The sequence below is a fragment of the Polyergus mexicanus genome, unplaced genomic scaffold, assembly GCF_030449975.1.
Source record: "Polyergus mexicanus isolate NDT 795.1 unplaced genomic scaffold, iyPolMexi1.0 SCAF_7, whole genome shotgun sequence".
Classification (NCBI taxonomy): domain Eukaryota; kingdom Metazoa; phylum Arthropoda; class Insecta; order Hymenoptera; family Formicidae; genus Polyergus; species Polyergus mexicanus.
This window is the reverse complement of record NW_027223327.1, coordinates 7,870,920-7,883,824: the sequence shown is the minus strand read 5'-3', so window position 1 is coordinate 7,883,824 and position 12,905 is coordinate 7,870,920. Positions and strand designations below refer to the sequence as shown.

The following is a 12,905-nucleotide window of genomic DNA, read 5'->3' as shown; positions in this document are numbered from 1 at the left end:
GATATTTGTCTCCGAGACCCTCCTCTTTAGCATCGAAAATGTATCTCATTAATTTTTCCTTAACACTTAATAAATTATGAACAAAAATGTGACTGATAAAGCTTTTCGAGAAATTGAAGAAAATGAAAATATCGGGAATGTAACTGAATATTTATTGAACAATTTTTGGAATTCTTTTGTATAAAACTTTTGTCAAAATATATTGCTGTTTGAATTATTAATTAATTGATATTTTAATTTCAATTTTCTACGTCATTCGTGATATTTATTTCTTCTCGCATTATAATTTTTATATTATTATTACTCGAGACCGCTAAACATTCCGCGTATAATTATTAATTTTGATATTTATTAAATTTAGAACCGCCTAAAAAAAGCATACAAAAATATACATTATATAAATTTATTGATTTTGTGTACGCGCGCGCATGTATGTGTATGCGTGTATAGTGTAATTTATCTTAACTCTCGCCTACGTGTTTTCCAAAAAAAGAATAATCTTTTTCTAAAAACACGTCCGCCATCAATCAGCGAAACAGCGTGTGCGTTTACGAAAGTACAGTTATGAAATACAGTATTTTAAGTCGATTACGTAAATCGCCACCACTTTCACCCTCTCGTGCTTCGAATCTTACGTGACCCGCGATATTAATCGCGCACTCTCAAGGGTAAGGTCGTATATTAGACGCGACGAAACTCACGCTCACGGATCATGCTCTCCGCTGGAAACTTTGACGCAAACCATGGCTATGGTTGTCACACGAAGAAGGAATCTTTTTTCCCTTTAAACTTGTCGATACTACCACTATTCCTTCTCCGCGGACTATGCACACTTAAATATTGCCCGCACATGTTCAGACCTGAATAAATGCCCACGCTTTTGCGGCCATGACCGGCATACTTAGGTGGTGGCCGTACACGCATCCCTTATGCCATAACTGTTAACGATACAATGACAAATGACATCGTGCTCTGTGATGACGTAATGATGCGTGCTAGTGATATCGCGCGTTAATTTCGGAAGCCGCGCCTAATTACCGCGTTATGTCGCCGAATCTGTTTAGGATCGATCTCAAGATGCGCTGTAAGTAATCTTCTAATGCAGTTTTCGATAGACGTCGATGAGGCGACGTTTAATCGGATTTTCGCAACGATAAACGATATCGATTACCTGGCAAAAAATTAAATTAGACTTGTGCTATTTATTGATTGATCATATTACTATGTAACAATTTTGATTTTTTTAATTTTGTTTAAATAATTTTTAAGAAAATAGACGATTTAGGGAAATGTATATTTGATTTTTCATCAAGGAAGTGTGTTTTACAGAATTTTTCAATAACTCTTGAAATTATATATATTCAAAAATTATTTACATTGACTGATTTTATTTTGAATAGACATTTGATTCAAATTTATAATAACTACATGCATATATGTAGTTATGATTATGTAACGATTATATAGAATTATATTCTTCATTAAAGATTCTTTTCTCTATGTATTGGTGAGAAAAATAATCTTTCTAGAATTAATAACAAATATTTTCGGATTTTTAAGTATACGATCAAATTAATTGAATACGATATTGAAATATCAACTCGCTATTTCTATCGATTGATGTCCGCTGTACGTCGATCTAACATATTCGAATCCGTCAGCAGGATGCCGTATAAAGTAATATGAACTATAACTGACTGAAATTGACTTTTATGTTTTTCAGCACACTATAACATCGGCAATAGTTCCGGTTGAATGAAAAAAATTCCGTTACCAACGTTATGTAACTAGCATATGTGCAATTTTCTGCCTGTACTATTTTGGCGGTGTATAAATTTATTTATTAAATTTATATAAGGTATAGCACATTACTGTCGCTTGTCACGCATCGACATTTAAACAAATATTCAATCATATGCAAGTGGTTTACATCAGTATGGAAGAAATTTTTAATATTTTCGAAAATGGCGAAGAATAAATTGTGATCTTGTTACATTTTTGAAATGTCGTTCTCTGCCATTGTTTGTATACCAGATAGTTCGAAAATAGTATTTGTCCGTTCTATTCTTGAACTTAATCTATTCTTGAATCTTGAAAACTTAAAATCATTTTGCGCGCGAATTATTAGACAGATATAATAACTATATAAATTCAGTTGAACAAATTAGAGGATTGCTAAAGATAGCTCTCTGTGTTGCAACGAATATTTTCCTCTATCGAAAAAATATCGTATCTTTTTCCAATATCGATACTTTGATTTTTAAAATAAACGCGTTCGACACAACAAAGCGGTCGCGTCGCGTGCGATAAAACATACGTGACATATACAGCACGCTTTCGCGTAAAATGTCAGATTTCCCTTCGGGCGAGAAAGATGTCAAATAACGCGATATCTACCATCGCATATTGCACAGGGTCCAGGTATTACGATTAGGTTTTTTTTTTGCGATTACAGATTTCTTGATAAATTTGCTCGATCTTCTTTTAAGGAAAATCTAGTTATATGTATCATTTTTCTTCTTGGTTTTATAAAGATATATTTTAATATTGATAAAATTTATGAATATATAATCTTCTTGAATCAAAAATCAATTCCTGTCGATTCTATGTATGACAATCGGATTTTAAAAATATTATACAATATAAAAATTGTTCTCTTTATCTCTTGTTTCTGCTCTGTCTAACAATGAAATAAAGATAAAGTTCCATGTTCTAGTTACACGTTTAATGTTTGATTCTTAGTCCGATCGTTTGATTCTTGCAATTACTTTATTCATGGATTCAAGCATCACGAAAATATATCTTTTCTTATTCGATTCAAGCAGATTAGTTATATTTTTCGAATATGTCTTTTAAAAAATTATCTGTTTGGTTTATTTATATGCTTTATTATAAATGCAAACACTATCCTATTTAAGTTCTCTTTACTCTTTCTCTGTACTCATTTCAATTCTGAAACTGTTATTTATATAGCACATTACAATAGATGAAAAATTTTTTCCTACATTTAGCATTAAGTACGATGCTAAATATAGGCGAGGATACGGGGCAAAATATCCGTTAACCGAGTTGTTTTGTACGTCGTTTTATACGCCGATGTCGTTGACGGCGAACATTTGGGCGATTACGCGCTAAAACCGTAGTACATATGCAGGATTAGACGGACGTTTATTGTTAGACCATGATGCCATTATACGGTTAAGGCGGGTGGATGGGGAGGAGGGTTTATGATACATCTATGTGCCCACAAAATCCATCGTGGGCGAGGACGACGAGTAGGTGCAGAATTGCTTGCGTGGGAAGAGAGAGAGAGAGAGAGAGAGAAGAACCGTGGAATGCGGAGTAAAGGCAGATCAATACCGGCAAAAGCGTGACACGATCGCGAACCCGCGTAACACACGGAATTGACAAAAAAGTACGGACAGATCGGAGCAGGCGTCGTCGTGACTGCTGCCGCCCACACGTGTTACTATAATTCGCACGAGAAGTCGAAATTTTGAAACGTGTCCCGTATATCTTCGTTTATCCCGCTTTCGCGTATTCTCTATCCATTAAGGGAGATTTACGCAATCACCGTTGTGCGCATTGAACTTGATGCGAATGTACAATATAAATTTTTTTAATCGGCTTTTCTTTTTTTGAACGAAATCGATTCATTATTATAATTCCGGGATTCCCTTTCTGCCTATTGTTTTCACTCTGGAAATTAATATTATTGAATATTATTCCGCGAAATATTTCAAGTTCTCGAATAAACTTCGAACTTTGACGAATTTTTACTACATTTCCTTTTTTTTTTTTTTTGGCTTCACGCAACGATCGATGTTCGTTTCATCGAATATCGATACCATCGCTTTGCAGACTTGCATAATTTTTTAGCATGTTTTTTTTTATTTCCCGCAACTATCATGTAACACTGCGGTGAGATACATAAATATGTAACATTTTGTGTCTGCACTTTAGCGTGCTAAGACTATTCTGACGCAAGTTGAGCCGTAAATGCACTCGCTTCTGTCATGATTAAATAATGTAAATGCGGTTTAGTGTGTATGAGCGAATCGACACTTCGATCTCACTATACTACGTAATGCTACGTCAATGTAACGTAATTTTGTGTAATAATATAATTATTGTGAATATAATTATTTTTTTGAATAGTATAAATGACGAGTGAAAATGACAAATTTTAATATTATTTAGAATAAGAATATTTATAAATTATATAGTAAAATTAATTGCAATTTGTAATAATTAATTTGTAATGTGTATCCATGGCGTATATTCATTATAATTAAAATACATTTATACTTGAATAAATGTACTTTGATGAATATTATTAATGATTAATTATAACATAAATACGTATATTTCTCCACGAAAAAAATTATTTTTACAGAAAGTATAAAATAAGTATTTTAAAAAATTTTTTTTATTAAAGTAAAAATATCTTTTATAAATATTTTCCGATATTGTTTGCATAAATTTATAACATTTTAATAATATAATCAAATATGTTTTTTTTTTCTATTATTTAACGTAATTATATTTAGGGAAGAATAAAATCTTAATCAGAATTTCTTCAATGTAATAAATTTACGTAATTGTCTCATTTGAATAAAAAATTCATCTCGGATACACCTCAGGTTTACGTGTGCGAACGAATTCAATGTTTCGACCTCGACTATTTTACGTCACGCCAATCGAAACTTTACGTAGCAGTCTGGAATAAAGAAGTACGGTCGCTAGATGTAATTCACGAGCTTAGCAAAAACTCGTAATCGAGATGCAATGCGATTGTGTAAGTCGATATCTGGCCGTGAACGCATTTCTTTGCTCTCTGTGCATAATGTACGCCGCGCATCAACATTCCAATAGCACATCAACATTTTAATCTCGATGATTATTACATCACGATCAAAACTCGATTAAAACTTCATATAGTAGTTTAGAATAAGGAAGTCGGTTTATTAAGAAAGCGGAGAGAGAGAGAGAGAGAGAGAGAGAGAGAGAGAGAGAGAGAGAGAGAGAACGAGAGAACGAGAGAGACTCTCGGTAATCGATCGGCCGTTGATTACTTCGGGCATGCTCTGCTTCGAACTTCCGAGCAAGTACAATATATTTTACACAAAAGGGAACGATAGCTCCGCGACCTTTACTCGCTCGAGATTCGCCGAGGGAAAATATATTGGGGGCAGTTCGGAGGACGAAATGATCGTGAGACAAATCGAATTAAGTGCTCGATTCAATCGCGATTCCTTATTTTGCCGTCTCTCTGTTTGGTTCCGGCGATCAACATCCGTATTTCCGAAATATCTATTTCGGATACGCCGCAGCTGCGCACCAACCGGTATACCAATACCATCGTAAGATCGCCTACTGGTATTAATCGCTCACCTATTAATCGTGTACTTTGTTGGATAATTTCGCGAGCACCGTTTATAGTATCATTTCTCTTTCTCTCTCTGTCTCTCTCTCCCTCGTGCGACGTATGGTATACATAAATATTTATTGATCTATATTAGAGCTTGCAATCTTGCCTGCGACTCATTTCTTGGATTGCACCGAGTTCTCTCTCGATGGCGCAATTTTCTTGATCGATCTTTTATTTTTATCGCCGGTCGATCCCGCTGGCGTGGCATAGATTGGAGAACAACCGATGAGAGATTGTGTATTGAATCCGTAATGTTTAATTTGAGCGAGAATTCGGAATTCTGCTATTTGGCCTCGCGGATTATTTTGGATTTATATATTGACAACTCTATATTGGTTTACATCAATATTACTTGCCACATTTTTACAATTATCGATAATCTGCATAATTTTATCGCGCGAGATTTATGCTACGAATTATTTTTTTACGAAGCTACTAATATGTATGAGTTATATTACACAGAATTTATGACATCAATAACTTTTTGCATAGAAACTATCGGTGCAATTCACAATCAGATTTACTCGTTTCCAATATCCTGTAACGATATATTTCGTGCTTGACTTCGCTTGCGCTGTCAGATGGCATTGTAAGAATAGCGACAAAATTGATCACATGTTCAGAATTGCCGCCACGATTTACTAATCAGATACCGTAACGACAAGCAATATTTATCTCGACGTAAAACGAATGTCCGCAAGCTATGTAATCAATGTGACTTTCTGACAATCGAATCGCACATACCATCGTTCATTTATCTGATAAATGACTTCGTCGCGATTTATTGTGTTATTTTATCACGTTACTGTTTCAAAAAGAACATGCGGTCAACGCGGGAGGTCACGTAAAATATGACGTATGAACTGATTTATTTATGGTACTAAACTAATTAATTTTCTAGCATAAATCTACCGAATGTCTCTTTATCTTAGGAGAAATGAGAATCCTCCATTCTGTATGCTATAAAAATATATAATAGCACTTCGATATAATTTTAGAATTATAAATTATTGTACATTGGTCTCTCTTATTTTATGAAGACTGTTGGAATTCTGACATTATCGGGTAAAAGCTAAGTTCATCGATGTCAATTAAATCTTATTATTAGTTTCATTGACTCTTCATTCTTTCTTAAAAATAGGAGAAGACAAGCGGAAAGTTCAATTAGAGTTAAAGTTAACTAACATCGGGGTGAAATGGACCATGAACAACCATTGGGAAAATTGGGGCGTAATAATTTCGTTGTATGATCGATTTTTATTTTTTTTGTAGCGAGGAAGGGTAGGTTTTTTCTCTAATAAATATTAAGGCACGTTTTTTAAAACACGGAAAAATTAAAGGAGAAATTCTTGTATATTACGATGAGCGTAGTTAATGTGTACTTTACATTATACGTTCACGGCAATGCGGCGCTTCTCGTACGAGCTTTCAAGCTCGCCTCTTTTTTCAACGCCGAGCACACATAAAGCCAGAAATACGAAGCGCTGGTTGTGGTTTGCGGGAGAGATAAAAATGTGCTAAAGGAAGATACACGACGAAAACAAAAAAAGGCGTGGATAAATCTGTGAGCAAGCCAAGTGAAGCATAAGGGAGGGAATTATAATATGGTGGCAGTGTGTACACATCGATACATTTATTAAATACGACTAATATAAAAGTGGATATTGCTCTTGGATATTGTACGAACGCAGCGCATATTATCGTGGACATTTTTGGTCTCGTTGTTCGAGATCAAAGTCCAGCAACGGCAACATCCAAAGCGCACACAGCATATCAGAGCGAAATAACATTGTTTATTTGTATAAAAAAAAAATACATATACATGATACACCGAAAATCGCGCGCTTTCTCATGGCGCGCACATTTCATTAACATATATTCAGTTTTATAATTCCCTTTTGAAATTTTATATATTCGGCACGCTTTGAATTATATTATTCTTCTATTAAATTCAAATATGTTTAAGATTAATCGAATAATTTTTTTTTTTCTCTATTCGAACCTCTCTTGGATAATTCACTAAAAAATAATATAAAATAAAATATTAAAGTAATAATAATATTAAAAATAAATTTTTAATATATTAAATAATTGTAACTTTCTTTTCGTTAAATTTTTACTCAAACATACAAATCTCATATCTAAAGTATCTCGTTATATAATCGAACAGGAAAGCGCGCAATCTCCGATACACCCTGTATATACACACACATATATATATATATATATATATATATATATATATATATATATGTATATATATCAGAGTGCAGAGTACAGAGTACAATAATGGCATACATCAGAGGGTTGTTTTCCTGGTTGTTCGGCGGTTGAGAGGTCACGGAACGCCTCGGCCGCCATAGAGCTAGCCTGGCGAAGCCGTACTTGGTCATGGCTGTGCAGAAGATTCGCCCTCGATTGACTCCGGTTTCTTCGAGTCCGTCGGCACAATCAACCCGTAGCCGAAATCCAAAAGCGTCGAATCAGCTTCGACATCGCTTAAACGCGCGCGCCGATATTCCGCTTTCGCGACGATCCGCAATAAGAATCTCGACTATCATCCGTACGGCGTCGATTCATCTCTTGAGCGCGTGAATGATGATACGGCGCGTTTTCTCGATGCACTTTCGCAGGATATGACGAAACGACATGATCGAATTGTATCTGCGAGCGGCGTGTACGTGTCAACGGCAGACTATCGACGAAATAACTTTGAGCGTGAATAATGATTGCGTTAATATCGCCGAGGAACATTGAGCCTCCATCTCTTAAATTGTACTATTTTCTGTGAGCTCCTGCCGTACCAGTAAGCAAAGACTTTCTTACACGTTCTAGACACATTCTTACGAATATTATGTACTTGCGCATGCAAGTGGCTGAAACGATTACTATCGAGAAACGAATACAGTCTCGATCTCGTGCTCAAGCTTCCCCAATCTCGCGAGCAAGATTTAGAGTTGTTTTCTCACGACGATGCTCTCTCCTCCGCGGAGCCTGAAGACGAACAGGCAATCGTTCGCGGCGACGAGAGATTCTTCGTCTCCGGTGTACGGGCGATCGATCCCGCAATGTAGTTCCGCAGGAACGCGAGTTTCTCGTTGCTCGACGATTTATGGGACAAAGTTGCGCGAGCGAGCGCATAAATTTCCACAAGCAGGCGTCGATGTTTCGGCCGATTCGGCACGACGGCAGTCGACGATCGGACGGGGGAGGACGGGTGGGATCGCTAATTGCAGTCCAATTTAGCGGAACCGATTAATTGATTCGGTGCTATTCGCGACGGACGGTCGCCGTAAACAGGCGATTACATAAAACGTAGCAAAAATATCGAGATGTGTCTTCTCTCTTTCTTCTTTCTCCCCTCAACCGGAGTCCCGAAGCGAGCGACAACTATTACGAACGAACACTAAACGGTAACACCCTAAGTGTGTTAAGCTCTGATCAAGTAACAGCACAGCCGATTTCGAGCGATAATAAAAATTCGACGCGAAGCGCGCTCGCGCGTGCGTTAAGCTCTGTGATTAAATATAGCGCAGCACAGCCGATTTTTCCTTTATATTATAATAAAAAAGCGGCCACGATTTTCAAGCCTTCTCATACGCCGTTACATGCGCGTAAATTTCTTTCGTTTCCTCCGCGCAAAGATGGATCTTTCAGTTTTCTTTTCTCGCGCACTTTTCAGCTTTGATTTTTCTTATTTTCGTACACTGGATTCCCCCGATCTTTCTCGCAGCGATATCTTCGGCCGAAGCGCGCGCGGCGACTTTATCGTCAACACGCGGCAAAACTTTGATATGTGTGTCGCTTTCCCGAGTGCTTCGCGACGCCGATGAAGATATAGGCGTCCCGGTAGTCAAGGCACTGGACATGCGCATCGAACACGAGAGACTCGTACTCTTGTTGGGCTTGTAAGGATTTGGCGAACGGCGCGTGGATAATCTCGAAGTAGTTGGTGTTTTCGCGCAGGATATCTGGGAAGACTCTCGCTTTCGCGATCCGATATCGGATTGCTCTCTTATCCCGAAAGTGTATTTCGTTGTATCTCTTCGATTATCGGCTATTCGTCTTCTTTAGAGAGATTCGTATCGTTGGCGCCATTTTATTTTTCTCGTTTAAAAAGAGTTGCAAAAATGAACGGCCGTCGATATCGTGTTTCTTGATACGCTCGTCAATGATCGTATCATACTCGGATCTTCTCGTGCAAGATGTTTATTCCCAAGAATAAAGCGCGTTTAAATTCATTTACAATCTTGTAATATTTGTTACAACTCTAGAAATGAACTACTATCGCTGTCTATTTTTCGCTGTCAGATTTCTTTCGTCTTTTTAATTTTTCTTCCTTCCGACATTACTTTCTTTGCTAGCGATATAATAAGTAGAAGGTGAGGCAATCAAAGTTTTTCAACTGGCGAATTAAAATACATAATAATCTCGTGCAACTCCTTGCGGTTCTCGCGATAGCGATCAATGCTAATACTTTGTAATTGCGTGCATTAAAGTCTCGGTTGCGTACGTCACGTCTCTATCCACTCTCTATATCGCCCGAGATCTCGCTCCGAATACAAAATACCCCTTTCGTAGAAAAGTTGGCTCGGGAGTCGATCGAAATCCTCTATATCGCCCGCGCACAATCCGTCCCGCTCAATTAGCATAAAATCGAGAAGCTCGATCTAGAGCGAAAAGAATTCTGTTCGCGTGGGCGATGTGTCGCCGTAGTCTACAAACAATATACCCGTTGTGCCATATGTCGCTAGCGACGCGCGCTTATGTACGGACGTATAAACTGCCCTTATTACGTCGAGCGACGCGTTTCGGGGAGCGGAATTTTCTACGTCGGGCGATGTATCGATCGGACGGCACGAGCGACGACGAATCGAGCGGAAAACGCGAGTCCTCGCCAGTGCGATCGCCATCTGCGCGCCATGTTACATCGCGATAAAATTAGAAAGCCAGCGTCCATTGACTGGCGGTATCGAGCCGCGTCGACATCGTTCGGTAGTACCAATCACTAGCGCGACTCGTACCGACTCGAGAAATCGCGGGAGCGAGTCAGAGCCGGTCGGAAATAGACGCAACCCCCGGGCATCGCCGCGCGGATCAAGGACGGAGCCTCTTTTCGCTTCCTTCGCTTCGCGGAATATCTCGACGTGGATTTTCTTTAAGCCTCGAATCCCTCGCGTACACGGCGGCGGCTGCTGCTCGTATCATCGACTTTCGGTCGGTACGGCGCACGTGACTCTCGAAGGTCGTGCTCCCTCGCGAATCGATCGCGACGCCCTACACCCCCCGATGTTCCGGGGTGGCCGCCGCCGCCAGTATGTCGGTACCGACGATCGGTCAGCCTCCTCTTTCGAATCGATGACGCGTCCGACGTCGGCGGAATCGCCAACGCCAACGTCGACGCCGAGTGTCCCCTTGACCGCACGACGTAGGGCTGAACGATCGAACGGCGAAATCCGATCTCGCCGCACCTCTCACAAGTCCTCCATCTCATGTTACAGGAGAGATACCGCGCAGCTTCAGTAGAGGACACTGTCGTTCATCCGCATTACCTTGTCCGCGTCGTGCATATCCTTGACTCCCTTTGCGACTTCCCGTTCAGCGTCCAACTACGTAGATTTACATGTAGACCGTGTTATACTCGTCTTACGAGTGATATTAGCGTCCGTAAAATTATCGTGATCCCCTGCTGACAAACGATACGAGTAAACTCGTTTCCTGGTACATTTAGCATCCGCTATCTACCGTCGTACTCGTATTATCGTACAATCGCAAAACTCTTGACTAAAACGCCGTTCCTCTATCGTTCTCGTGCTTAGGGATGCTTCAAAAACGGACGATACGATTAGCTTTTATACCTCTGAGACTCTCTCCGTGAACGATAAAAGCTCGAGATCCTCACAATCCTCTCGACGACGATACTAAGGCTCTCTCGCAGTCCTTTCTACAGTCTCTCGCTTACCGAGATATTCTTATGGTTCTTCCGCTAGCTCACAAGGCTCACTGATTTTCAGACCGAACTCGGAGAAACGTTTATATTGTACGAATCGATCACTCCCGAATCCTTGTCTTTTCCAAGATGATACCATCCTCTCTGGATCAGAAGGACGTCCCCTGTTCCACCGTACACGCGTTTTCCTCCCGCTAACCTTTGACGAATCCCCTGATGTATACACACGAAGGTATACACACGCTCGTCGAGAGCTCGTCGCTCTCCTCCGCGCTTCCCTTCATTATCGAATGGCCGCGTCACCGCGCAAACTCCGTCCCCGTTCAACCCTCGTTCGCCACTACCGACTCCCCCGTCGCGCGCATCCAACCTCCACGTTCTCTCTCTCTCTCTCTCTCTCTCTCTCTCTCTCTCTCTCTCTCTCTCTCTCTCTCTCTTTCTTTCTACGATCTTTATTATATATAGCTCTTTGTGTCCATTTACGGACGAGGAAGAAAAAAATGGCCGTCGCGAAAATAAACCGCGACACGCGCATCCTTATTGAGTGGGAGGATCGAAACAGGATGCTGTCCGCGTCGATAACGTTGTCGTCGTTATCGAGAATTTAAGCCGATCTCACGTGACACGCAGATTATTATTAGACGTTTTCTCGTACGTGACTGATTGACTTTTAATTGCATGGCAATGCTCTTGTTTTGTTTATGTTTCTCCGTCTGAACATATGACCATGTTTTGTACACTGTGCGATATTGTCGCATGTCAACGTCATCTTACTGCAATCGCTACTTTGCATGCAGCATGTACTTCAAGTTTCACGCGAAGCGTAAACAATCGAATGCTAAGAAGTTATACAAATCGTTCAAATATATTGATCTATATCTTGATCTTGATAGAAATATTTCCATCGAAACATTGCTATAGTTGGGTGTTTTTAATTCTTACGGGAGGCATCTATATGCATCCGACATCTTTGCCTGAATTTATCGCGCATTTTTGCCCTCGGTGATGAGGGCGTCTCGTACACCCCTGAGACATGTCGGAAAATCACACACGTGAATTTTCATCGGTACGATATTTCTCCAACTCCGGCGTAAGTTTGCCAGACATCTTGTCGGCGGGACGCGTCGGCGCGTCGCGATACCATCGTCACCGGAGAACACCCGCAACCGATTTTCTCATCCCGTAAAAATAGCAAATTGCATGTTGCTTAAAAATTTAAGCCGAGTCTAAATTATCCGAGTTATCTTACACGATTAGTATTATCTCCTATTCGAAAAAGTATCATAAATGTTTCGAAAGTGTTTCGCGTCTATTCTGAATAGATCGCAATGCGTTCTCTTAAATGCGTTTTGATTCGACGATTGTGAATTGTGTTTGCTACGAGTAAATTTGGCCGAATAAATATCTGATGACGTCAGTATTCGAATTTCGCCTAAAAACCGAAATGAAACCGAGGAGCAACGCGAAATATTCATCGTGCCTGACGATTGATGGATGATCGTCAATAAACTAGAGTTTTTCAAC

General features: G+C 39.5%; 1 protein-coding gene across 10 annotated transcripts in view; it reads right to left on the bottom strand.

The window, feature by feature from the left end:
- Ih (hyperpolarization activated cyclic nucleotide gated potassium channel Ih) overlaps positions 1–12,905 on the bottom strand; it is a 109,611-nt gene that overhangs the window by 74,026 nt on the left and 22,680 nt on the right. The window contains exon 1 of one of the 10 annotated variants that reach the window (XM_070298281.1): positions 7,730–11,679. The exons of the other annotated variants lie outside the window; for them this stretch is intronic. Coding sequence (XP_070154382.1) covers positions 7,730–7,824 — 95 coding nt within the window. The 5' untranslated portion in view covers positions 7,825–11,679. Of the gene's footprint in view, positions 1–7,729; positions 11,680–12,905 lie in introns of those variants that run through there. 10 annotated transcript variants of the gene reach the window in all.